The sequence below is a fragment of the Triticum urartu genome, chromosome 5A (genome assembly GCF_056163025.1).
Source record: "Triticum urartu cultivar PI428250 chromosome 5A, HENAU_Tu73, whole genome shotgun sequence".
NCBI lineage: Eukaryota > Viridiplantae > Streptophyta > Magnoliopsida > Poales > Poaceae > Triticum > Triticum urartu.
In genome coordinates this window covers 442712524-442738181 of record NC_141877.1, presented here as the reverse complement: position 1 = coordinate 442738181, position 25658 = coordinate 442712524, and the positions used below count along the sequence as shown (strand labels likewise).

At 48.0% G+C, this 25658-nt stretch overlaps 5 protein-coding genes, 1 long non-coding RNA gene and 1 other non-coding gene across 15 annotated transcripts; 5 read left to right on the top strand and 2 right to left on the bottom strand.

Moving 5' to 3' along the window:
- The first annotated feature begins 7659 nt into the window (after nt 1-7659).
- Nucleotides 7660-8716, top strand: LOC125556159 (uncharacterized). Of its 2 annotated transcripts, XR_007305023.2 has the most exons (3): nt 7660-7990; nt 8068-8141; nt 8218-8716. It is a non-coding gene; the product is annotated as an uncharacterized LOC125556159 (long non-coding RNA). The 2 variants fall into 2 exon arrangements; XR_007305022.2 differs by having other exon boundaries at nt 8068-8716.
- An 840-nt stretch (nt 8717-9556) lies between these two features.
- LOC125509559 (disease resistance protein RGA5-like) lies at nt 9557-14378 on the top strand. 7 transcript variants are annotated; one of them, XR_007284144.2, is made up of 6 exons: nt 9729-9900; nt 9988-10895; nt 11593-13495; nt 13628-13723; nt 13811-13915; nt 14020-14378. XR_007284144.2 is itself a non-coding variant. In XM_048674548.2 (4 exons), the coding sequence occupies exons 2-4, from the start codon at nt 10075-10077 to the stop codon at nt 13634-13636; spliced, it is 2733 nt and encodes a 910-aa protein (XP_048530505.2). In that variant the 5' UTR covers nt 9729-9900; nt 9988-10074; the 3' UTR covers nt 13637-13984. The 7 variants fall into 7 exon arrangements, 1 of the variants encoding a protein (XP_048530505.2); XR_007284148.2 differs by having other exon boundaries at nt 13792-13915; XR_007284145.2 differs by lacking the exon at nt 9729-9900 and adding an exon at nt 9557-9717 and having other exon boundaries at nt 13628-13915.
- A 174-nt stretch (nt 14379-14552) lies between these two features.
- LOC125507093 (uncharacterized) lies at nt 14553-15829 on the bottom strand. Its single transcript, XM_048671787.2, has one exon. The coding sequence runs from the start codon at nt 15741-15743 to the stop codon at nt 14553-14555; it is 1191 nt and encodes a 396-aa protein (XP_048527744.2). The 5' UTR covers nt 15744-15829.
- Nucleotides 15830-17469: 1640 nt separating this feature from the next.
- On the top strand, nt 17470-18525 carry LOC125507092 (uncharacterized). The gene is made up of 3 exons (XM_048671786.2): nt 17470-17672; nt 17809-18028; nt 18307-18525. Exons 1-3 carry the CDS (start codon nt 17640-17642, stop codon nt 18468-18470), a joined length of 417 nt encoding a protein of 138 aa, XP_048527743.2. The 5' UTR covers nt 17470-17639; the 3' UTR covers nt 18471-18525.
- A 137-nt stretch (nt 18526-18662) lies between these two features.
- Nucleotides 18663-21779, bottom strand: LOC125509560 (receptor-like protein kinase At3g21340). Of its 2 annotated transcripts, XM_048674549.2 has the most exons (9): nt 21282-21751; nt 20634-21186; nt 20086-20555; nt 19831-19966; nt 19674-19745; nt 19520-19588; nt 19307-19378; nt 19118-19186; nt 18663-19002 (listed from the first exon to the last, which is right to left on the bottom strand). In XM_048674549.2, exons 1-9 carry the CDS (start codon nt 21358-21360, stop codon nt 18969-18971), a joined length of 1554 nt encoding a protein of 517 aa, XP_048530506.2. In that variant the 5' UTR covers nt 21361-21751; the 3' UTR covers nt 18663-18968. The 2 variants fall into 2 exon arrangements, 1 of the variants encoding a protein (XP_048530506.2); XR_007284150.2 differs by lacking the exon at nt 18663-19002 and having other exon boundaries at nt 19119-19186; nt 19678-19745; nt 21282-21779.
- Nucleotides 21780-22553: 774 nt separating this feature from the next.
- TRNAN-GUU (transfer RNA asparagine (anticodon GUU)) lies at nt 22554-22627 on the top strand. The gene has a single exon. It is a non-coding gene; the product is annotated as a tRNA-Asn (tRNA).
- Nucleotides 22628-23428: 801 nt separating this feature from the next.
- LOC125509558 (galactoside 2-alpha-L-fucosyltransferase) lies at nt 23429-25501 on the top strand. The gene is made up of 2 exons (XM_048674546.2): nt 23429-23757; nt 23860-25501. The coding sequence occupies exons 1-2, from the start codon at nt 23559-23561 to the stop codon at nt 25332-25334; spliced, it is 1674 nt and encodes a 557-aa protein (XP_048530503.2). The 5' UTR covers nt 23429-23558; the 3' UTR covers nt 25335-25501.
- Nucleotides 25502-25658: the final 157 nt, after the last annotated feature.

The following is a 25658-nucleotide window of genomic DNA, read 5'->3' as shown; positions in this document are numbered from 1 at the left end:
GCATTGGATCAAGAAGTTTTAAAGTGTCAAGAGATGGTGGAGTGTGGACTCGATTCCAATCACATCATGATCACGGAGTTCACCAACAACCACAAGCTGGACGTCAAGGACATTGGGGAGGCCATCTTCAAGCTTCATGAGAAAATCGAGCACCTCCAAGCCCAGATCTATGACCTGCAAAATCAAAACTGTGAGTATGAATATAGATTCAAGAGGATGAGTTTGGCTGCAGATTTGAGGTTTCAGGAGACTTGATCATCCTTCTATGATGGTGAACCTATGCCTTGGAAGAGGGACGACAAGCCTACGCCATCAACAAAACCATCAACTCCTTCACCGGCAAAAGAGACATAATCACATGGGTATGGGCACTCCCCTTGGCAACTGCCAAGCTTGGGGGAGCGCCCCGGTATCGTATCACCATCACACTCCTATCTTTACCGTTTTTCTTAGTTCGATCCTTTTGGTAATATCTTGATCTAGTAGAATAAAGTTTTAGTATGATCTAGTTGTGAGTTTTGCTTTATGATCTCTTCTATGTAATCGAGTCCGTAAGCTATATATATAATAAAGATTACTGTTGAGTCAAGAGCTTGATTATTTTGCTATAATCTTGAGTGAATAAAAGAAAAGAGAAAAAGAATAAAAAGGAAATAAAAGAGATCATATGGATCTTATGGAGAGTAATGAGTTCACATAGAAAGAGTATGATGAATAAAAGTTGTTGAGAGTTGACAAACACAGTTTTGGTCATCACTGCAATTAATAGGAAGTAATAAAGAAAGAGAGGTCTTCACATATAAATACACTATCTTGGACATCTTTTATGATTGTGAGCACTCATTAAAATATGACATGCTAAAGAGTTGACGTTGGACAAGGAAGACAACGTAATGGGTTATGTTTTCTTACATCTGAGATAAATCATATTGTCTTGGATCATCCAACATGTTTGAGCTTGCCTTTCCCCCTCATGCTAGCCAAATTCTTTGCACTAAGTAGAGATACCACTTGTGTTTCCAAACACCCTTAAACCAGTTTTTCCATGAGAGTCCACAATACCTACCTATGGATTGAGTAAGATCCTCCAATTAAGTTGTCATCGGTGCAAGCAATAAAAATTGCTCTCTAAATATGTATGACTTATTAGTGTGGGAGAAAATAAGCTTTATACGATCGTGTGATATGGAAGAAATAAAAGCGACAGACTACATAATAAAGGTCCATATCACAAGTGGCAATATAAAGTGATGTTCTTTTGCATTAAGATTTTTGTGCATCCAACCATAAAAGCGCATGACAACCTCTGCTTACCTCTGCGAAGGGCCTATCTTTTATCTTTATCTCCTACCTTACATAAGAGTCATGGTGATCTTCACCTTTCCTTTTTGCATTTTATCCTTTGGCAAGCACAATATGTTGGAAAGATCCTGGTATATATGGCTAACTGGATGTGAGTTTTCATGAACTATTATTATTGACATTACCCTTGAGGTAAAACATTGGGAGGCAAAACTATAAGCCCCCATCTTTCTCTGTGTCCGATTAAAACTCCATACCCATAAGTATCGCGTGAGTGTTAGCAATTGTGAAAGACTATATGATAGTTGAGTATGTGGACTTGTTGAAAAGCTCTTATATTGACTCGTTCCTATGTTATGATAAATTTCAATTGCTTCAATGACTGATATTATAGTTTGTTAGTTTTCAATGAAGTTTATGATTCATACTTGAAATTGTGATTGAATTGTTACTCTAGCATAAGAGATCATATAACAAGAATTATATAAGTCGTTACTCTAAGAATGACATGATGCCCTCATGTCCGTATTTTATTTTTATCAACACCTCCATCTCTAAACATGTGGACATATTTTTCGATTTCAGCTTTCAATTGAGGACAAGCGAGGTCTAAGCTTGGGGGAGTTGATACGTCCATTTTGCATCATGCTTTTATATCGATATTTATTGCATTATGGGCTGTTATTACACAATATGTCACAATACTTATGCATATTCTCTCTTATTTTACAAGGTTTACATAAAGAGGGAGAATGCAGGCAGTTGGGATTCTGGGCTGGAAAAGGAGCAAATATTAGAGACCTATTCTGCACAGCTCCAAAAGTCCTGAAACTTCACGGAAGTCATTTTTAGAATATATAAAAAATAGTGAGCACAAGAAGTTCCAAAGGGGGCCACACCCTGCCCACGAGGGTGGGGGCGCGCCCTACCCCCCTGTGCGCGCCCCTTGCCTCGTGGGTCCGCTGATGGCCCTCCGATGCCCATCTTCTGCTATATGGAGTCCTTCAATGAGAAAAAAAATCATAAGAAAGCTTTCGGGACGAGACTCCGCCGCCACGAGGCGGAACCTTGGCGGATCCAATCTAGGGCTCCGACAGAGCTGTTCTACCGGGGACACTTCCCTCCGGGAGGGGGAAATCATCACCATCGTCATCACCAACGATCCTCTCATCGGGAGGGGGTCAATCTCCATCAACATCTTCACCAGCACCATCTCCTCTCAAACCCTCGTTCATCCCTTGTATCCAATTCTTGTCTCTAAGTCTGGGATTGGTACCTGTGGGTTGCTAGTAGTGTTGATTACTCCTTGTAGTTGATGCTAGTTGGTTTATTTGGTGGAAGATCATATGTTTAGATCCTTTATGCATATTAATACTCCTCTGATTATGAACATGAATATGCTTTGTGAGTAGTTACGTTTGTTCCCGAGGACATGGGAGAAGTCTTGCTATTAGTAGTCATGTGAATTTGGTATTCGTTCGATATTTTGATTAGATGTATGTTGTCTCTCCTCTAGTGGTGTTATGTGAACGTCGACTACATGACACTTCACCATTATTTGGGCCTAGAGGAAGGCATTGGGAAGTAATAAGTAGATGATGGGTTGCTAGAGTGACAGAAGCTTAAACCCTACTTTATGCGTTGCTTTGTAAGGGGCTGATTTGGATCCATATGTTTCATGCTATGGTTAGGTTTACCTTAATACTTTTGTTGTAGTTGCGGATGCTTGCAATAGAGCTTAATCATAAGTGGGATGCTTGTCCAAGTAAGGGCAATACCCAAGCACCGGTTCACCCACATATCAGATTATCAAAGTACCGAACGCGAATCATATGATCGTGATGATACCTAGCTTGACGATAATTCCCATGTGTCCTCGGGAGCGCTTTTCTCTATATAAGAGTTTGTCCAGGCTTGTCCTTTGCTACAAAAAGTATTGGGCCACCCTGCTGCACTTTATTTACTTTTGTTACTTGTTGCTCGTTACCAATTATCTTATCACAAAACTATCTGTCACCTACAATTTCAGTGCTTGCAGAGAATACCTTACTGGAAACCGCTTATCATTTCCTTCTGCTCCTCGTTGGGTTCGACACTCTTACTTATCGAAAGGACTACGATAGATCCCCTATACTTGTGGGTCATCACTCATAAACTAGGTTTTGAGCTTCTGTCACTCTAGCAACCCATCATCTTCTTATTACTTCCCAATGCCTTCCCCTAGGCCCAAACAATGGTGAAGTGTCATGTAGTCGACGTTCACATAACACCACTGGAGGAAAGACAACATACATCTCATCAAAATATCGAACGAATACCAAATTCACATGACTACTTATAGCAAGACTTCTCCCATGTCCTCAGGAACAAACGTAACTACTCACAAATCATATTCATGTTCATAATCAGAGGGGTATTAATGTGCATAAAGGATCTGAACATATAATCTTCCACCGAATAAACCAACTAGCATCAACTACAAGGAGTAATCAACACTACTAGCAACCCACAGGTACCAATCTGAGGTTTTGAGACACAGATCGGATACAAGAGATGAACTAGGGTTTGAGAGGAGATGGTGTTGGTGAATATTTTGATGGAGATTGGTCCCTCCTGATGGGAGGATCGATGGTGATGACGATGGTGATGATTCCCCCCCCCCCCCCCGGAGGGATGTTTCCCCGGCAGAGCCGCTCCGCTGGAGCCCTAGATTGGTTCCGCCAAGGTTTCGCCTCGAGACGGCGGCGCTTCGTCCCAAAAGCTTCCTTCTTATTTTTTTCCAGGGCAAGAGAGACCTTATACTAGAAGATGGGCATCGGGGGGGGGGGGGCTTCCGGGTGGCCCACGAGGCAGGGGGCGCGCCCTCCACCCTCGTGGATGGTGGGTGGCCCCCTTCTGGTGCTTCCTTCGCTCAATATTTTTTATATATTCCAAAACTGACTTTTGTGAAGTTTTAGGACTTTTGGAGTTGTGCAGAATGGGTCTCTAATATTTGCTCCTTTTCCATCCCAGAATTCCAACTGCCATCATTCTCCCTTTTCATGTAAACCTTGTAGAATAAGAGAGAAAATGCATAAGTATTGTGACATAATGTGTAATAACAGCCCATAATGCAATAAATATTGATATAAAAGCATGATGCAAAATGGACGTATTAGGACACTATTGGCTTAATGGCCATGCAGGCGCCCATGGTGAAACCGCTGAGCTGGAGGACCTGTCCTGAAGTTAGGCTCCTTCTAGAAGTGATATCGTCGTTGATGATGAGGCGAGCCATAGATCGCTTTTCGTGACCACACAACGGAGCTCTCAATGAAAGCACCATTGTCGGTGTCAAAACCGGCAGATCTCAGATAGGGGGGCCCAAGCTGTGAGTCTGGGATCAATGGTAACAAGGGACAATGGGGACACGATGTTTACCCAGGTTCGGGCCCTCTCAAAGGAGGTAAAACCCTACGTCCTACTTGGTTGTATTCGATGAGTATAGGGGTTACAAGAGTTGATCTACCTCGAGATCGTAATGGCTAAACCCTAGCAGCCTAGCCTATGATTATTCAGATGCCCTCTACGGACTAACCTCTCTGGTTTATATACATCCTGGAGGGGCCTAGGGTTATACAAAGTCGGTTCAAAGGAAAGGAGTATTACACCCGGACACCAAACTTACCGTTCTACGCACATAGGAGTCCTAGCCGGACACGGGGGGTGGTCTTCTGCTTCGTCTTCACGACCCATCAGCCTGGCCCATATCGAATAGGCCGGACACCTGAGGACCCCCAAATCCAGGACTCCCTCGGCAACTACTCAAGGAGGAGACCGACTGCAAGGCTGCCATTGAGGAGAGAAGAGCCATGGCTGACGAGAACAAAGCCATGGCCAAGCTTCTTGCTGAAAGTGCAACTATCCCTGGGTGGTTTTGGTAATTCCTAACAACATATAGCCCATTGAGCTAATGCTATTTCAAGATGAATATTTCAGGAAAGCTCAATGATTGGCATGGCATGGATTAGAAAGTGGACCCCTCAAAATACTAAGAACACATGTCGGCTCAAGCTCAATACTCTACATTTTACTTTTAGCGATCCAAGATCACATTGAATCCATAGGAAAAGCCAATACTATTAAAAGGGGATGAGGTGTTGCTTAATGAGTTACTTGCTCAAAATGCTTAGTGATATGCTCCAAAACCCTCAACTACTTTCTCATATCCACATATGTCCCAAACCAAAATTCAAACTCGGCCCCACCGAAATTTCCTACCTGGCGCCACCGAGTTCACTTGACATAGCCACTGCCACAAAACCCTAGTCACTTCGGTCTCACCAATAGGGATCTCGGTCTCACCGAGATGGGATTGCAACCTCTCTGTTTCCCTTCGTAACGTTTCGGTCTAACCGAGATGAGCGAATCGGTCCCACCGAGTTTGCCTGACCAACTCTCTGTTTGCCTATTACCAAAATCGGTCTCACCAAGATTACGTTATGACCTAACCCTAATGAAACCGGTCCCACCGAGTTGACATGTCGGTCCCACCAAAAATCCTGACGTTCACATTTTGAACTAAATCGGTCTGACCGAGTTTCATGATTCGGTCCCACCGAGTTTGGTGATATGTTTGTAACGGTTAGATTTTGTATGGAGGCTATATATACCCCCTCCACCCACTCTTCATTCATGGAGAGAGCCATCAGAACATGCCTACACTTCCAACATACATTTTCTGAGAGAGAACCACCTACACTTGTGTTGAGGTCAAGATATTTCATTCCAACCACGTAAATCTTGATCTCTAACCTTCCTCAAGTTGCTTTCCACTCAAACCCTCTTTCCACCAAATCCAATCCTATGAGAGAGAGCTGAGTGTTGGGGAGACTATCATTTGAAGCACAAGAGCAAGGATTTCATCATCAACACACCGTCTATTACCTTTTGGAGAGTGGTGTCTCCTAGATTGGTTAGGTGTCACTTGGGAGTCTCTGTCAAGATTGTGGAATTGAACCAAGGAGTTTGTACGGGCAAGGAGATCGCCTACTTTGTGAAGATCTACCCTAGTGAGGCAAGTCCTTCGTGGGCGATGGCCATGGTGGGATAGACAAGGTTGCTTCTTCGTGGACCCTTCGTGGGTGGAGCCCTCCGTGGACCCTTCGTGGGTGGAGCCCTCCGTGGACTCGCGCAACCGTTACACTTGTGGGTTGAAGTCCCCATCAACGTGGATGTACGATAGCACCACCTATCAGAACCACGCCAAAAATCTCTGTGTCTATATTGCGTTTGCTCCCTCCAAACTCCTCCCTTTACCTTCATATGCAATTGTTTTACATTCCGCTGCTATACTCTTAGAATTGCATATGTAGGTTGTTTACTTGACTTGTGCTAAGTTGTTAAAATCTGCTAAGAAGTAAAATTGAGAAAAAACTAGATTTTTATTTGGTCAAGTAGTCTGATCACCCCCCTCTAGACATACTTTTGATCCTACACTTGCTGAGGATAACAAGATCATGATGATGAACCGGAATGAGATGGACGAGGTCACCAAAGAATGACATGGCATGGCATGGTTGGAGATCTTAGAGAGGAGGAGGCTAGCCAGAAGAGGCCATGAGGTGCCAAGGTTCGATGAGCATGGTGGTTAGGCAAGTGGTGATGGCAATGGTGGCATCTTGTGATGATGATGATGATGATGATGATGATGATGATGATGATGATGATGATGATGATGATGATGATGATGATGATGATGGAGTGATGACGGATGGTGTGGTGATGTATTTTGGGTTGTGGTACAAAAACTATGTTAAAATGTCGCCAAAACTGTGTGGTAGTGTCAAGATCATGTTTGAATTCTCAATGTTTATGTTTTATTTGCTCAAAATCTTGGTCAATTAATTTGTGTGCTTTTACAGTTTGCGGGACCGAAATCGATGGCAGCGGAACAAAACCCGCAAACCCGAGCGGTAAAAGAGAATACTCGAAAACGTGATTTTCTCAACCCTTATCCCGCTTTTACGGGTCACGATTTAAAGGTGTCTGCTAGAGTTGCTCTTAGTACCACATGTTTAGACCAATTTATAAGGAGGCATCTCATGCTTCACTTAGATGAAGTGATAAAGGAAAGCTATGCTAGATGTACATCATATCTAACATTCTTAAAAAGTTGCTCTCCACTTTTACCTATTCTCTCAACATGCACACTATCCACATCATCACCATGCCACATCATCGATACTAAATAGGAGCAACACATGCAACATGTCCACGTCAGAATCTAGCCACCTCAGCAATTTTCCCACCCATGCCTCTTCGTTATTTTCTGTACTCCACCCTCACACCCGATCGCTTGCTGGCTTATTCCTTGATGAAGTGTTTTCCCATCGCGTCCTTTCCTTTAATCTTCGAGCCACCATACCTTTATTCCAAAGGATTAATTGACAAGGCAGTCGAGCGGCCGGTCGGCCGGAGATCGTACTTTATAGCGCTATGTTCCCAATTCCCATGCGTCTTCCTCCCCGGCTCACGCCAGTGAATTTCTACTTCGGCAAGGAGATGTCAATCCCATATTTGCACTACATAGATCGACTAAATTGAATATGTGGAGCTGAAGCAGCCGCTGGTGTGGAATTAGCCAGCCTACCTTCTTGGCGCTCTGGTTCTCGGACCGCCCGTCATCATCGTCGCCGGCGAGCCCCTGGTAGTACTTTCCTCCGAGCCATCAGCTTTCATATTTCTTTCGAACGACCGGAGACACGAAAAATGATGAGCGAACAGACATGCAGGCAAGACAAAAAAATCACTGGCGGCGCTGGCGAATCAACAACGGCGTGAAGGCTGAGCATGGGCAAGTCTGTTTTTGTTTCCTTTTTCTTTCATAATGTTGGCGTTCGTTTTTGAAGGGTCACCTCTGACTTCCCTTCTTAGCATGTCAGGGGATCTGATGGGTGCTACAACATCCGGTGCCATCCTATCAGCCTCAAAGATCTTCGTCATCTGCCTTAGAAGTTTATGATTAATTTGTTTTATCCATTCACTAATGGTTGTGACTTGGGAGTACTAATCATTATGTTTGCTTCAGCTCAGGATTCGCCATGCCAAGACGTTTGGCAGCGGTGCTGAAGCTGGGAGTGTTTAAGTCAGCTCAAAGGATGGGATGTGTCCCATGGAGATACCGTCGACGGGTGTCCAGGAGTTTCGGTTGGATGTGTTCTTATTCCAGGACATGAAGCAGTTCTGTGAAGTGATTAGCATATCAGACTTGCAAACCACGTGCTTGCTTCTTGAAATGAAACTTTTTGGTGTTAATACTCTCCTTCCGTTTCTCATATGTGGCAGCTAAGGGCACACCTCTTTTTAGTTCATTCAAATACCTTTGTCTTAGTATATTCTTATAAATATTTTTCGAACAAGATCCTTATCAATATTCAATCAGTAGAATTTGCATGGATTTGAAACCAGGCTCTTCATATATATGTTGCTAGGTCTAGGAACAATGGGCCAACCTGCCAATATGTATTATGAATACAGGTACCAAAGTACTTTTATGATACTTTAGGGAACACTACTTTCAGGTATCATTAATATCCAATATGTTCTCAAATTTTTGGTGCACTGATATATAGTGTTTTTTCGTATGGAAATGGATCTTAATGCTTTCACCCCTTAAATATGATTATTCTATCCAAAAATAAGTGGTTGGAATCCCGCAGCAACGCGCGGGATATCTTCTAGTTTGTATAGGGTGTATGCTCGCGTGTATATTCGCGACTAGACCTAAAACTTTAAACGCTTGGCGCGACCAACCCCCCCGCCCCGCGTCTTATATCAACCTTCTTATTTTATTTTATTTTTTGCATCTACTATCCATTCATGGGGCGGTGGCGGATGCCTTATTCATAGAAGCTTTGATTCAACCTGAAGATGTTGGGAGTTCCCTTTCAAGCCAAGAGAACTTCGTGACAATAGTAGGTGGTTTGCGTTTTCATTTTCATTTTACTAATTTCTGTTTTCATTTTCATTTTCATATTTCCTCTCCGTTTCTATTTTCACCGCTCCATTTTCTTTCTTTTTTCTTTTTTTGAGGGACACCGCTCCATTTTCACACCTATCACAACGGCACGGCGACCGGTGCGGTTGGCAGCGAGTCGCGGCGAGAGGCGAAATTTCTCTTCCCGCAAAATAAAAAAAGAGAGGCGAAATTTCTCACGGCCGCAGCCCGCAGCCGCACGATAGATATCGCCAAGTCTTTCTCGGTCACGACTATTGTGTCTCGTGTTTCCACCTAGTGAAAAAACATCACTTGGCTCATTGGGTGGTGGGCCCTAGGATTGGACCCACCGCCGGAGTGGTGGCCGGCAGATCGCACCATGCGGTCGCCGTCGGCGGCACTGCTCGCGCGCGGGACGACTTCCTCCGACGATGTAGGTAAGGTACACCTCCCGCTTGGCTCCATTTATTGCCATCCCCTGCATCCTTTCCTCCCACCCATCCATCTAGTCACGGACCACCCATGTCCTCGTGCTACCGCGTGTGCCGCCGTCGCCGATAGCTTCGCCAGCAGGCCGGCCAGCTTCCCAGGAGTCGCGACCGCCGCTTGACTTGCCACAGGTCCGGTGGTTTCGATCGCCGCGTTGTCCGTTGCGCCTGTACTCCTGTCCCCATGGCCTGATTTCGGGTTTTCTTCGGATTTTGCAGCTTCCCCTCTCTGAACTCTGAAGCCGCGTAGGGAGGTGCTCCAGGAGGGCCACCTGCGCACAACTCAGCGCGAGCTAGCAATCGAGGATGGAGGTCGTGACGGGGGCCATGAGCACCCTCCTGCCCAAGCTGGGAAACATGCTCAAGGATGAGTACAACCTGCACAGGAAGGTCAGGGGCGAGATCCTGTTCCTCACGGCCGAGCTGGAGAGAATGGAGGCTGCTCTCATAGAGGTTTCGGAGGCCCCGATTGACCACCCACCTAGTAAACTTGTAAAGCTTTGGGCCAAGGATGTCAAGGACCTGTCCTACGAAATTGAGGACAGCGTCGACAAATTCATGGTGCATCTCGACGGCCGTGCAGAGGAGAAGGCGCAGAGCTTCATGGGTTTCATCCACAGGAGCATCGACCTGTTGACGAGGGCCAAGACGCGCCACAAGATCGGCACCGAGGTTAAACACATCAAGAGACGCATCCAGGAGGTCAGCGCGCGGCGCGATAGGTACAAGGTTGACAAAGGTGTTGAACGGCCTGTTGTCACGAGTGTTGATAGCCTTCGCCTGTCAGCTCTCTACAAAAAGGAGACAGAGCTCATTGGCACCGAAGAGAAGATCCAAGAGCTAGTCAAGACGATGACCGAGGCGTCTAAGCAGCAGCTGAAGATAGTCTCCATTGTTGGTTTTGGGGGATTAGGCAAGACAACTCTTGCTAATGCGGTGTATCAAAAGCTTAAATCACAATTCGATTGTGGGGCTTTTGTTTCCGTGTCTCTTAATCCGGACATTGAGAAGATTTTCAAGAACATTCTTCATCAACTTGACAAGCACAAGTATAGTAACATCAATGAAGCGGTGTGGGGCGAAGCACAGCTCATCAGTGAGCTAAGAGATTTTCTTCTAAAAAAGAGGTATATATCTTAGCATCAACCGCACTATTGAAGTGGTCAAACTTTACGAGTTTAGCAGGTCATCGATGTTTGCTCAATTGTTTGAATAACAGGAGTCGAAGTAGACTTAAAGTTTTTACAGAGCTATTCCATGTTACACAAGTAGTTAATTAGTGGATATATCTAATATTTGCTTGACACTTTTCTAATCAAAGACATTCAGTCCATAAGTATATCACCCAAATAAGCAAGTCACAGGGTTTGAGTGTTCTTATCATTCTTAAAGTATGATCCTTTACTAATATGATATTTTAAATAAAATGTAATCCCTTAAGCACGAACGACTTCTAATTTAACCATGAATAAGAGGATCCAATTCTAGAAAGATGATATGCTTTGTTTCCTCAGTTTGTATCTTCATTATTCTGATGTTTCTAATTTCTTTTGTTCTAACTCGGAGGCTCATGTCTAAGCAATTAGAGGTTGACTAAATACTGATAATACTCCCTATGTCCTGAATTACTTGTCGCAGAAACGGATAAAATGGGTGTATTAACTAAAATACGCCTAGATACATCGTAATTCCGGACGGAGGGAGTACATCACAGCTAACTCCCTTGTTTCCTTTCTGTTGATATGCTTTCACTTGTGTGCACTCGAAAAAAGAGAAGTTCACATATAGGTTACTAATGTATGGTCCTTCGGTATCCCCTTGTAGGTATTTCATTGTGATTGATGACATATGGAACATTTCTGTATGGAAAACAATCAAACATGCTTTCATTGAGAACAGATGTGGAAGTAGAATAATCATAACAACTCGTATTCTTGATGTTGCCAAACAAGTTGGTAGTGTTTATGACCTAAAGCCTCTTTCTCCTATCGACTCGAGAAAGTTATTTCACCAAAGAATATTTGGTATCGAAGACAAGTACCCTCCTACTCAATTAGCTGAAGTATCTGAGAACATTTTAAAGAGATGCGGTGGAGTACCATTGGCTATAATGACAACAGCTAGTATGCTAGCTAGTAAAAGAGGAAATGATTGGCCCAAGGTGTACCAATCTATGGGTTCCGGGCCACAAGATAGTTCTGATATGCAGGACATGAGAAGGGTATTATCAGTGAGTTACTACGACCTACCTGCACATCTGAAGACATGTTTATTGTTTATCAGTGTGTATCCAGAGGATTATACCATTGTTGCTGAAGATTTGATATGGCAATGGATTGGTGAAGGTTTTGTTCAGGAAGAGCATGGGAAGAGCTTGTATGAAGTAGGAGAGGAATACTTTGCTCAGCTGATTAACAAAAGTTTGATTCAACCTGTAGATATTGGGAGTGGTAATAAAGCGAGGGCTTGTCGTGTACACGATATGGTGCTTGACCTCATCACTTCCCTTTCAAGCGAAGAGAACTTCCTAACAAAAGTAGGTGGTCTGCAGCCTGTGTCTGCATCAAGCAAGATACATCGACTGTCTGTACAAACCAGAAATGAAGATGATTTTAAAAAGCTGGCAACCATGAGCTTGTCTCATGTGAGATCACTTTTTGTATTTGGGCAAGATATCAATTTACTGCCAGCCCTCTCAAGCTTTCCAGTCATACGTGCATTGGATTTAAGTTACTGTCTGAATGTGGATAATCATCATGTGAAGATTATGTGCAATCTGCTTCACTTGAGATATTTACGGCTGTGCAATACATCCATAACTGAGATCCCAGAAGAGATCGGGAATCTGCAGTTCTTGCAGGTACTGGACATAAGTCAGACTGGAATAGAAGTGTTGCCGCCGCAATTTGTCCGGCTAACGCAGCTAGTGTACCTGCATATTGACAGGCGGACCAAGCTGCCAGATCAGTTTGGCGATCTGAAATCCTTGCAAGATTTTCCAGTTATCCCCACTATAACGTCTCCATCCATGCTGCATGATGTAGGGAAGCTGACGAAACTGAGAAACCTTCTCATCAGTTTCGATGAATGGAACGAGAGCTACGAGGGACCTTTCTGCCGGTGTCTCTCGAATCTGGTCAATCTCAAAACGATAAAAATAATTGGTGCCCATCTCGGCTTAGACTCCGGAAGCGACTATTTGTTGCCGCGGCCTCGATACATTCAGACAATTCATCTGATCAACAACATCAACTGTGCACTGCCAAGATGGATGTCGTCCCTGTCCTGCCTCTCCTTCCTCGTAATCCATGGCCTAAGAACGCTGCGAGCGGAGGACCTTCGAGTGCTTGGGAGCATACCATCGTTGAGTTATCTTGACATATGGGTTGTTGAACCCACACAAGAGAGACAAGATAGGTTATTGATCGACATCGGTCATCCATTCCCTTGTCTAACAACACTCAAGGTCGCCAGTCACGTCATGGAGTTACGGTTTGCCCAGGGAGCCATGCAGAAGCTCCAAACCCTCAAGCTACGGTTCTCGGCGCGGCAAACACTGGATCAGTTTGGCGATTTGGATTTCGGCCTGGAGAATGTCTATTCGCTTGAGCATGTGTATGTCGGGAGGTGGTCCAAGCCTGAGCCCGGGGAGGTGGAGGCTGCAGAGACTGCAGTCAGGGAAGCGCTTGGCATGAATCCCAACCGGCCGACACTCGAGCTCAGCAAGGTAACTGTACTGATTCACCCTTCAAAGTACGACATATTTAGATGGTTAGCTGTGTCAGCAATTCGTGTTTCTTTACCTTGGGCGTGTATTAATTTCTTACTTCATCTACTTACTTTGACGTCCCATTTGAAGTGGCGATGATGGCGTCCAAGTATCTAGCTGGCCAATATATACATAAGAGACAGAAAGAAGAAGCGATGAAGTAAAGAAAGATGTGGAGCGAACGAGGTACAGAGTTGGGAGTATGTGCTTAGTTTTTTGTGTGGTTAAGCACCATGGATTATTTTAGTTTGTAGCGTTCTGTTGTCGCTGTAGGGCAAAGAGGAAATACCCTCTTGTGGGGGAGGTGAACCCTTTGGCGTGCATGTGGCTTGTTTTATCACATTTTCAGTGATAAAAATTTGGAGCGATGCACCTCGGGTAAAAGAAATTGTAGCAGTGTTGACGTCCAAAGTGCCGTCCGGTTCAGAGGACGCCGGCCACTCTGCTTGAGGCACTGTATTTACTCTTTTTTTTCTTTGCAGTGGCACTGAATTTACTACTGCAAAGAAGGAAGTTTGCATCTGACACAACGTCGTTACTTGGATCGGCAAAAAGGTGAAACCCCCAAGTCTGCATTCTCCGTCAACTTTACTCGGCTGGGCTCGGTTGAGCTCCTGCACAAGGCGCTCCATCGCGGCCAAGGATGAGTATATGCAGCAAACACTATCGATTCAGCAAAGCTACAGAATGATATACGACAGAAACTCCAGAACCACACAACTCAAAAGTGTCAAAACCTTTCTCGGTTTATTGTGTAATCTAAACAGTACGCATGGACAAGATTTTAGAGGAGAAATGAGAACCATGGTATGCAGCAAACATAATTAATTCAACACAACAATGTAAAGACGAACTTCAGAGCGACACGACTCAACTTTCAAACCCATTCGTGATGTCTTACATATAAGCTACACAGTATATGTGTGTTAATCCATATAGGTAAACTATGCAGCAAACATAACCGATTCAGAAAACCAAACAATATTATGTGGCGCAAACTCCAGAATGACATAGCTCAAACTACTAATACATTCTCGATTTCACATGTAATCCGGGCAGTATAAACGGATGGCATTGTAGATGAGTAATGGTACCTAGACTTTGTGGCACACAAAATCAAGTCAGCAAAGCAACACAATAACTCAAACGGTAACAAGTAATGACGAGCAGTTTGCAAAAACACAACATTTATATCACCTGATGATGAAACTACCGATGTCGGAAGATTCCAAGTGAGAACAAATTGCGAGGACCCCCGGTCTATTTTCAAATTTGTGGTAGGGCTGAAAGCCACACACAGCTCAACTCTTTTGGCACAAATGTTAACTTCGAGGGGATTACCCTCCAAAACGAAGTAAAGCACCTCAGGATCATCAGGGTTGATGGCTACCAACACAGGCTTCTTCTTCGGCAGTCCAGTTTCTTTGTAGCTGGTGTCAGCCCAGATATCCGCAAACTTGAATTCGTAATCGCGAGTCCATTGCCCTTGATTGCCCAACTTCCACATCTTAACGAGCAGCGCACGGCGGTGGTGAGTCATCTCCGCTAACCACAGCGCACCATTGCTCAGATTTACGCAGCGACGGTTGCCGACATCTCTGTCTCGAGTGTGTGTATCTATATCATCAGGGAGTGGCACGAAGAGGAGCTCCGGCTCTTCAGCAAAAGGATCACAGCAGAGAAGACCTTGCGAGAGATCCAACCACCAGAGCTTCCCTTGGTGCGAGAATGTACGGGCACCAGACCACCGGCATTTGAGGGGAAAGGGAAGAATTTTCTTCACCCATTCACGACCGTATGACCAATAGCAGAATAGAGTGGCGCGGTCGCCGTCGCCGGCGGGCAGGAGCTCGGCGACCATGAAATTGTACTCGTCGCAGTCTCGAGGGGCGACGACGAGGCCGACGTTGCCGGTGTGCTTTACAGAGTCCTCATGCGGCGGGAGGCGGTGGGTGTAGCCGATGGCGGCATTCCAGGCGAAGTAGTTCGTCGTGTAATTCCCCGCCTGCTCGTCGGCGGAGGGAGGGCCAATGGAGCAGCGGCCGTAGGTGGCGGAGACGAGGAGGATTCCGGACGGATCGGCGGCGTGGACCAAGGGGAAGCAGTCGGTAGAAGACGCCGTCAGGGGCAAGATGCGGGGACACGGCGAGCTCGGTGAGGCGCGGGGGCTCGCCGAGCGTGAGGGAGAAGTCGTCGTCGAGATCATGGCACACTTGTGGAATGCGGCGCAGTATAACCCACCTCGGCGGCGCCGGCGCCGGAGACGGCGATCCCATCTGGGCCAGCATATAAACGCCTAGCTAGCGGCCGCCTTAAAATAGCCTCGTCCCTCGTCCCGATGAGTTCGTTTCTGTTTCGTGGGATCTTCCTAAAACGAAACCCTCGTCCCTCGTTCCCCTTCCACTAGACGAACCCTCGATTCCGCGGCGTTCGCCATGAATCGGCTGGCGGCGGCAGAGCCGCGCAGGAGCGCCCGACTGCAGTCTAAGCGTGCCCGGGATGCGTCCCCGCCGGCGGGCCGTTCCGTGTAAGCTGCTGCCCCTCCGTTCAAGTTGAGCCGTTTGGTCCATCCTCTTCCCTTCGGTAGCTAATATCAGGGCTGAAACCTAACGACGCCAGATCATACTATGGATGTTGCGTGAAAGCACTCAGTGCTTCAAGAGCAATTTGATAAAATGACACACTTTTCCTTGTACTTTGATTCAATGGCACGACTTTCTTTTTATTAGATTAAATAGCACACTTTTCATTCATAGCTGGATAAAATGGCACAAACTGAGGTTTTTTCTCCTTTTTCAAGTCTGAGCCCACACGTCATAATACTTTGGACGAATTTGCCCTTCTGTCTGGTCAACCGGTTCCATTAAAACAAAGGAAAGGAGACTATACCAAAAAAGATCAGAGGAGACGAATGACCCAGAGAAACGATCAAAACAGAGACGAACGATCCCGAGGAGACTCACAGGTTCCCTCCCATCCCGTCTCTCCCTTCATCTCTCTCTCTCTATTATATATATCTCTCTCTCCTTCTAATTCGATTCAATAAGCATGTAAATTAAAGCTAAATTTCTTCAGGACCGGGCATCAATACAAGCTGAATTTCTTCACAGGAAAAAGCATATGTAGCTTTTAGACAGCTGAACGGGCAATCAAAATTAAAAGCTAAATTCAGGCCAACGGCATGAGTTTCATCAGGTAGACTGCTAAAGCTAGCACTACAGCGGCTAGCAGCTACAGCCAACTACAACTGCAAGCAGCTACGAACACGTGCTACAGTCAGGACTCGAACATGTCCAGCGAGGGACCTGGACTACGACGCGCTGCAGGGAACTTGAAGTGGCGGCACCCTTCTTCTCCTGCATGGGTGAGGGAGCGGCCGGAGCGTGGTGGACGGCGGCGCCCTTCTTCTCCGACACGCCAAGGGAGCGGTCGGAGTGCGGCGGACAGCAGAGCGTCCTCCACAGGAACGGGCGCGGCGCGATGAGGTGGTGGCGCCGGGGAGTAGCAGCGAGGATTCATAGTTGTGGGGAAGAAGCACACCGAACCAGTAGCGGCGAGGATTCATAGCTGTGCTTGGCTCCGAACCAGTTGACCAAGAAGAAAGGGCAAAATAGTCCAAAATATTATGACTTGTGTGCCCAGACTTAAAAAAGGAAAAAAAAACTCAGTTTGTGTCATTTTATCCAGCTATGTATCAAAAGTGTGTTGTTTAATCCAATAAAAAAAGATGTGCCATTGGATCAAAGTACAAGGAAAAGTGTGCCATTTTATCAAATTGCTCGTGCTTCAAATAGTATTTTAGGAAGGAAAACAATAAGTTTGCTTTTACCTTTGATTGTAAGTTCAGAAACTCTCAGTCTTTTGATTCAAATTTCCACCATTAGCTGCCTTTATCCAGATATTGAAATTGCATCATATTGGTGCCCGCAGCAAACCTGTAACCGATGCAGAAACATCAGGAGCCAAACCTGCGTGAGAGAGCGAAACAGAGGAAGGCGGTGCATATGATGCCGGAGCAGAGTTTACGGGTCTTCAGCTACTCTTTTTGACACCGGATGAACGGATATCCCGTTGGAGGCGTCTATACAAGAAGAGAGCTAACATGTCCTTGGTTTTCTATCATAAGAGTCACCCTGTAAGCTCTTGTTTTGCTTCATCTATTCCTACATGTTTCTTCCTTCATCTGCACAAAAAAAAAAGTTCTGTTCATATCCGTTCTTTTCGCTCACATTCTCCATTTTGACTTCCAACTTGTATCTTTTCATCCGCAGGAACGCTATGAGTTTACACACGTGCGCTTGAACGATGTTTTTGATTTCATCGAGGGCTACTTCGCCTATTTGCACATGAACTTCAAGGCGAGGAACGTTGCCACGGGGTCAGAGCAAATCTTCTTTTCTGAGTTGATGGCAGAAATGGATAATAACGACAATGCCTCCAATGGATATTATCGCGTCAGCGCATGCGAGATTGTTGATGATAACTCTGCTGGTAAGCTCCTTTTCTTTTTATCTGCAGGCTTTGATGCCATCACATTATTTTTATTTTCTTTCCAGAAACTCTGGAATATGCATTGCTCTTGTACTAATTATTATGTTTCTGACCGTTGTGTAATATGCTAAACTAGTTTTGGACTGAAGTAGACCCTTTTTCTGTACCTAACTGTCATGAAAGAATACCATTTCCTTGTAGAGTACCATTGATGGAATGTTTGGCATGACTGGTTGTATTTACTTCTTGGAACCCTAACGCGGTTATTTTTTTCATAGGTGGCCGTAAACAAGAAGTTGAGTGTAAGTACATCCCAGGATATAAGAATGACATAGAAAATTGCTATGTATGTGCTGAGAAAATCAAGCACCCTGTCGGAAGTACATACAAAGGAGGCCATTCTGTTTCGGACTATGGTGTGGAAGAAATTTCTACCGAATGAACCATACAAAACTGCATTGAGGAAGAGTGCCGTAAGAAGATGTGCACACGGCGTCAGATCGTTTCGACGCCAGCTGCATCAGAGCAGAGAACTTTGTTATGTGTACTTGGGTCCGTCTTCCTTGTAATCGTGAAAAAATGAGGCCTTAAACTTTCTTCGAATAGAGAGGTTGCCTCTGGCATCCACATTGATAAAAAAAGCATATTATGTGATTGCCTCTCTAACAAATTTACAAATTTACATATTTACATATACACATAAATAAATGGAATCAAGTGTGACAAAGTTCATAGTGTACAGTTGGCATATACAATAGTAACACCTTTGTCTCCCAAAAAAATCAAGAAAGAACAAAAACATTGGCAATACCGAAAGAGAAATAAGCCAACATTGTCTTCTGCCAATTAGATATGCATGTGCAGTACTCATTCTCACACTGTTGTCTGTCGATGGCTTCTCACTATCCCATGAACATCTGATGTTCTGTTCCTTGCGACATTATTGTTGGTTAAGGTTATTCCCAGGTGTGTACCTGTCAAAGTATGAATTCGTCATTCGCTGCAAGACTATATGGTATCACAAGCTCTCCAAAAATAGAATGCTCCACTAAAATATAATACTGTAGTACAATGTCGGTGATCACTCACTTGAATGTAATGCTCGTTCTGTTGAGGCCGATCGGAATGTTGCCCTGTAAATTGTTGTTCTGCACAAACCTGTTGAACAAGAATTCAAGTTGTCAGAAATTGCAACATGTATGTCAATTGAGCAGCATCATGACTGGATAATGCAGCAACAGCCTGGCAAAGCATGGACTGCATGTTGAAGCCACTTACAGTTCCTGAAGTCTTGGAAGTTCTCCGAGCGACGGAGGAATCGGCCCTGCCAATTGGTTGTCCTCCAGGTGCCTTCAGGTCAGAAATGCAACCCGGATTAAGTAGTGAAATGGAACAGACAGCATCTTCATTTTGTCGACCAGTAGTAGTATAATTATGAACCTACAAAAATTCATTTTTGCGCAAATAATCATGTAGTATGTTTCTACTTACAGAGATGCCAAATGATGCAGGGAGCTCATAACTGGAATTTGTCCTGTCAGATTGTTCCCCACAAGCCAGCTGCAGCAAAACATTTCTTCAATCAAAACACTCAATCTTTCATTTGGCATGCAGATCTGACATCAGTTTGTGTCAAGAAGCTTACACACTGGAGATTGCAGTCAGATTAGCAATGTGGTCAGATATCGACCCTTCAACACTGAAATTGGTGAGGTTGCTGCAGCAGCAAATGCACAAAGCTCATTCTCCATAGTTGAGAGACTGAAATTGGCAAGAACATACTGATCTTGTTTGCAACTTACAGAGCAGTTACTCGAGCAAGTGCGCCTTGGCTGCAGGAAACACCGGTCCACGAGTTCCCCACGGGCAAGCAAGGATCGCCGCTCCAGTCCGACGGCGGGTTGGCGAAGCCTCTCGCGAGCCCCTCCATGCCGATCACTGCAGCAAATCGTTCATAAAATGCACGAATGGTTTACAGAGTTGTCGTGAGGAAAGGGACTGGATCAGCCATGGCGAATGGAAGGTGCTGCTGCATTGATCGGATCTGTTAGTACTACCATCTCTAGGATGCGTCCTCCCTCCGAGCGGAACAACCATCATGACCTCCGCCGCGTTGATCACCGGCCCGACCGGCGACCCCGGGGCGGGCGTCAGCGTGATCTTGGTCTGCCCGGACAGAGGCCATGCGGCGCCGTACAGCATTGACCCCGCCGTCGAGACATTCAGGCCGGCGAAGAAGGCCTGGCCGTTGACGGCGACGTCGAAGACCCTCCAGCTGAGCGGGCTCGGCGCCCGGTTGTCCTGGAAGTAGAGCGCCAGGTAGTAGCTGGCCTTGGGCAGCGGCGCCGGCGGCCACTGCAGCTCGAGGGTGTCCCCGCGGCTGGCCGTCAGTCCTCGCTGGAACACCTCCTCCGGTGGCTTGTTCCAGAACGCCGCCGGCGCCACGCTCCCCTGGCTCTCCACCACCGGGGCGCCGTCGCTGTACGGCTCCCAGTACCGGTTGAACTCATCTCCTGCATCTGGATGGCTGCAGAATCGCGCATTTCGCATGATCAAGAATTCATGATCGAAGAGAAACATGGCGGCCATGGTGACTGACCGTTACCTGAGGACGTCGGCGTGGTGGCCGAAGCTGTGGCGCGCGATGGTGCTGAGGGCGTAGGAGGAGAAGTCGGTGGCGTTGTAGAGCGAGTCGTCCAGCGGCACCACCTCGAGCGCGGAGATGAAGGGGCTGGACGTGGCCGCGGTGGCCGCGTTCCTGGCCAGGCACACGCTGACCTGCCGGCCGGTGGCGCGCACGACGGCCTCGAAGAAGGTGGCGCGGCCGCGGGCGTAGTCGGCCGCCGTGTCGACCTCGCTCCACCGCGTGCCCTCGATGATCTGGTCGAACACGGGCGGCCTGTCGCCGCCGTCGAACCCGCCGTAGTAGTACGTGGTGCGGACCAGGTACGTGGCCTTCCTCGCGGCGGGGAGCACGTAGCAGTGCTTCCCGGCGGACGCGTCCGGGAAGTAGCGGAGCGAGGCGAGCATCGGCGGCATCCCGGGCGGCGGGGACGGGACGGCAGCGGCGTTGCCGGCGCGCACGAACGGCCCGTCCGGGACCCATGTCACGTTGCCGGCCACGCGCTCGCCGCGCGCGCCGCAGTTTATCTGGTACCCTGCGGCGAACGAACGAAGGAATGCCGGTGAGGTCCATGAACGGATGCCGATGAGGCTGGAGCAAGAACCTGGGATGATGGCCGGGTTACTCCACCTGAGAGAGCGTGGGCGGCGTGGACATGGAGGCCGATGACGAGGAGGGCGGCGAGGACTCGGGAGAGCGGGGCGACCATCGGGGGGAACGCGCCAACCGCGGGGGCGGCAACTGCGATGAGGGTCGAGGAGCCGGCGACGACTGGACAAGAGCTGTGGGCTGCCGGCTCGCGACCCCTGCGTCGTTTTGCCTCGGCGGGGCGGCAGTTTCTTCAGAGGTTCTCCGTCCAAATAAACAGAATATTTCTCGGTGGTTGGTGGCCCACAAGTTGAGACCCGTTCCGGGTGAGTGCGTCCCACAGCTAGGAGTCTGCTGCCGTGCGACGCAGTGTCCACGCACGATCTGCGCCCAGTTGGCGTCTCCCTGGTGTTTGCTGCTGCTGTGCGTGTGACCGTAACGCTGGGTTTGGGTGTCGTGGAATCGCCATTTGCCGTGAGGGTGAGGGTGAGGCTGCTGGGGTTGATTCGTTGCGTCTGGCGTTCCTCCCTGGACGTGGGTTTTTTGTTCCTTGCTTGTATCGATGGAGCCAAGTCCATGTGTATTTTCCCCTTGCTTTTCTGTGATACGTATATGTGTAGAGGGTGCTGGTCCGATCGTTGGTTCCGTCTCAGGAGCAGGGCGACGTGCTCGCATCAACTGCCCAACGAACCTCCAGTGACCAAGGCAGGCAGGGCGTTCGCCGTGCGCGCGGCAGCCGAATCTCTGTGAAGATACTAGACGCGGATAAGACTTTGCACAGGCAGGCAGGCAGCAGCAGCGGCTCGGCCCGCTGTACGCGGCGCGGAGATGTGTCAACACGACCCCCAGGAGGGTTCCATCGGTTCAACTGAACGTGGCAATGATTGGCACCGCAATCTCAGCCCCGCTGCCGCCGGAAACGCCGGACTAGGGCAGATTTTTGGGGCCAATTCAGCCTTGGACCCTCACCGGCCACCACGAACCCACTTTTTCCTCTTCATGCTTCTCCTCTCCTCTACCCATTAGACAAGCGGCCGACCTTTGATGAACTAGAGGGAGGGATCCAAATCAGAATGAGGCAGGTCATCAGTAAGAATGCTAGAAACACCGGCATTAGAGAGGTTGCCAGAAATCTAAATCTTATACATATCAAAAGCATCAAATGCATACCCATAAGTTTCAGAAGGGCCACGAACCCTTGAAAGAGCCACGGCCTTGCATGTCTCTATGTCCTTAAAATGTTGAACGGTAAACTTTGCAAAACAAAAATGTCTCGGCTATCAAAAGTTGTTAAACATAAAAAAGGGAACTAAGGCTGGAATAGCTCAGTTGGCCAGAGCGTGTGGCTGTTAACCACAAGGTCGGAGGTTCAAGCCCTCCTTCTAGCGTTTTTGCTGGTCCAATATTTTACCCCGCAGAAAAAACAGTTGGTCTTATAAGTAAATGATTTTTTCTCCCAATAAGAAGAAACATAAAAGTTGAAAATAATGTCTAAAGAAACTGTAAATAGTTCTTCAAAGGGCCGTAGTTTCATGAGCCGAACATTCCAAATTATGAGCAGGAGCATACGTAGGACTGTATTCTAAATCAACATGAATTCATCCTGTAGCTGTGCTAATGTCCAGGGAGAGGATAAATAATTTATCAGCAAGAACTTACACCATAAAGTGTTGCCATAAAGTGTCCAGGGAGACCATAAAGTACAGCTTATGCCATAAAGTACAGCTAATTGGCTGCCGATCGATTAATTGATCTCTGTTTACTCGTATCTCTGTATGATTGCTCAGTGATCTTGTGGAGCGAATGTGGATCCACGCTGGAAATCATTGATTTTGTGGATGTCATTTCGTGATGAAATTTGTCAAACTTACAAAACATTTGTTGAAGTTTGCCCAGAAGAAATTTAGATTTTTTTCTCTTCATTTTTTTTAATTTACTATTCATCCCCGAGCTCGGGGGCGCAGAAGAGGACTTTCACGAGCTTTGGCCTTTTTGAAGAAAGAGAAAGCAACTGCGTGCGACATGACAGCAGCTCGATGTTCACAGAGAACACCGGCCACTCACTCAGCTCGAGGCGCTGAATTCACTGCGAAGCAGTTGAAAGAAGAGAAATGCGAGAGTCTACGCATAAACAACGCAAGTTTGCATCTCACACAACGTCGTATACGTCCGTCGTTACTTGGATCGGCAAAAAGGTGAAACCCCAAAGTCTGCATTCCCCGTCAACTTTACTCGGCTGGGCTAGTGACTTCCAAGCATGCTCGGTTGAGCTCCTGCACAAGCAAGGCGCTCCATCGCGGCGAAGGAAGAATCCAATCAATGGAGAGCAAGCCGGCGACGACGCGGGTGTCCCGCCGGCCGCCGCCGCCGCAGCCACCGGCAGCCACGAGGAGCGCCGTGTGGCTCGTCGTCGGGCTGCTCCTGGCGCTCTGCTTCTTCTCCCTGCCGCTCTTCCTCGCGCTCTCCCCCAACCTCTCGGACGTGTGGCATCTGGGCGTCAGCGTCACCTCGCGCCACGGTACATGACACAACGATCGCATTTTCACACATGACCATGATCATATGGCATATATATGTCCACTCACTCACTCACTCCTTGACGAACGATGGTTTCCTTCAGAGAATGCGACGGCTCAGCCAGAGTCTTCAGCGGCGAGCCGGGACAGGCTGCTCGGCGGGCTCCTGTCGCCGGACATCAGCGAGGGCGCCTGCCTGAGCCGGTACGCGTCGTCCCTCCACCGCCGCAGGGCGTCGCCGCACTCGCCGTCGCCGTACCTGGCGTCCCGGCTGCGCAAGTACGAGGCGCTCCACCGCAAGTGCGGCCCGGGCACGCTCTCCTACAACAAGTCGCTGATGCAGCTGCCCTCCCCGCACAGCATGGGCCTCGTGGAGTGCCGCTACCTCGTGTGGGCGCCCACCTCGGGCCACATCGGCGACCGCGTGCTCTCCATCGCGTCCGCATTCCTCTACGCGCTGCTCACCCGCCGCGTCCTCCTCCTGCAGCTCGCCGACGACATGGCCGGCCTCTTCTGCGAGCCCTTCCCGGGCGCCACGTGGGAGCTCCCCGCCGGGGGCTTCCTCGCCGACCGCATCAAGGGGCTCCGCCGCGGCAGCGACCGCAGCTACGGGAACTTCATCCGGCCCGCCAACAAGGACAAGAGCGACGGCGAGCCCACCGCTGGCTTGGGGTTGCGGGCGGAGTCGCTGCCGCCGTACGCGTACGTGCACCTGGAGCACGACTACCGGCAGGCGGAGCAGCTCTTCTTCTGCGACGACGACCAGGCCGTCCTCGGCAACGTCAACTGGGTGATCCTGCGCTCCAACCTCTACTTCGCGCCGGGGCTGTTCCTGGTGCCGCGGTTCGAGGAGGAGCTCCGGTGGATGTTCCCGGCGAGCGACACGACGTTCCACCACGTCGGGAGGTACCTCTTCCACCCGTCCAACGAGGTGTGGCAGCTCATCACGAGCTACTACACGTCGTACATGGCCAGCAGCTTCCAAGAAAAGATCGGGCTGCAGATCACCACCTTCGCCTGGAACCCCGTGCCGTTCGAGGAGTACTTCAAGCAGGTCTCGGCATGCACGACGAGCCAGGAGAAGATCCTGCCGGCGGTCGACACGACCCCGGGCGTCCTCCATGAGGCGGCGGCGTCCAAGGCGGTGCTCGTCAGCTCAGAGCACCCGGAGTACGCCGAGAAGCTCAGGTCCACGTACTACGAGCACGCGACAGTGACCGGGGAGACCGTCAGCGTGCTGCAGCCCGTCGGCGGCGGCGCTGGGAACCTCTCGCGCAACCAGAAGGCGGTGGTGGAGATGTTCCTGCAGAGCTACTGCGACGTGTCGGTGGTGAGCGGCTGGTCCACCGTGGGGTACGTCGGGCACGGGCTCGCCGGGGTGAAGCCGTGGCTGCTGCTGGCGCCGAGGAACCAGACGGCGGCCGACCAGCCCTGTGTGCAGGCGGCGTCCATGGAGCCGTGCTTCCACGCGGCGCCGAGCTACGACTGCAGGGCCAAGAAGAAGGGGGACCTCGGCGCCGTTCTCCGGCACGTCAGGCACTGCGAAGACGTCGGCGATGGCCTCAAACTATTTGACTGATTTTTCAAATGGCCCCATAAATTTACAAGCAGGAAAGGGCTGCAGAGTGATTCAACGGTGTTGTGTGAACTTCTCTTGTTCAACCAAAAATAATAGTGTAGTTGTTTTGCTAAATGTTCTTACTTACTTTAAGCAAAAGGAATATAGACCCAACACATTTCATTTTATTATGGCTTTATAAATTCTCAGACAGCTCTGATGCCTTACTGTTTTTTGGACTTATTAATTTGCATTCTGGGAGCAGTAGAGCCTCTGGAAACCATCAGAGACAGAAATGCTCATGTGAGAGATAACAAATCGTCAAGCTAAATGACGAAAAGAAAA

Bases quoted from the DNA above. Each gene is read 5' to 3' on its own strand.
- LOC125509559 (XM_048674548.2), top strand. From the start codon at position 10,075: ATGGAGGTCGTGACGGGGGCCATGAGCACCCTCCTGCCCAAGCTGGGA. The intron at 10,896-11,592 runs GTATATATCTTA...ATCCCCTTGTAG, and splicing joins GATTTTCTTCTAAAAAAGAG to GTATTTCATTGTGATTGATG.
- LOC125507092 (XM_048671786.2), top strand. From the start codon at position 17,640: ATGTCCTTGGTTTTCTATCATAAGAGTCACCCT. The intron at 17,673-17,808 runs GTAAGCTCTTGT...TTTCATCCGCAG, and splicing joins TCTATCATAAGAGTCACCCT to GAACGCTATGAGTTTACACA. The intron at 18,029-18,306 runs GTAAGCTCCTTT...TTTTTTTCATAG, and splicing joins TGTTGATGATAACTCTGCTG to GTGGCCGTAAACAAGAAGTT.
- LOC125509558 (XM_048674546.2), top strand. From the start codon at position 23,559: ATGGAGAGCAAGCCGGCGACGACGCGGGTGTCCCGCCGGCCGCCGCCG. The intron at 23,758-23,859 runs GTACATGACACA...GGTTTCCTTCAG, and splicing joins CAGCGTCACCTCGCGCCACG to AGAATGCGACGGCTCAGCCA.
- LOC125507093 (XM_048671787.2), bottom strand. From the start codon at position 15,743: ATGATCTCGACGACGACTTCTCCCTCACGCTCGGCGAGCCCCCGCGCC.
- LOC125509560 (XM_048674549.2), bottom strand. From the start codon at position 21,360: ATGGTCGCCCCGCTCTCCCGAGTCCTCGCCGCCCTCCTCGTCATCGGC. The intron at 19,589-19,673 runs GTAAGCTTCTTG...GTTTTGCTGCAG, and splicing joins CTGACTGCAATCTCCAGTGT to CTGGCTTGTGGGGAACAATC. The intron at 19,003-19,117 runs GTGAGTGATCAC...ATACTTTGACAG, and splicing joins AGAACGAGCATTACATTCAA to GTACACACCTGGGAATAACC.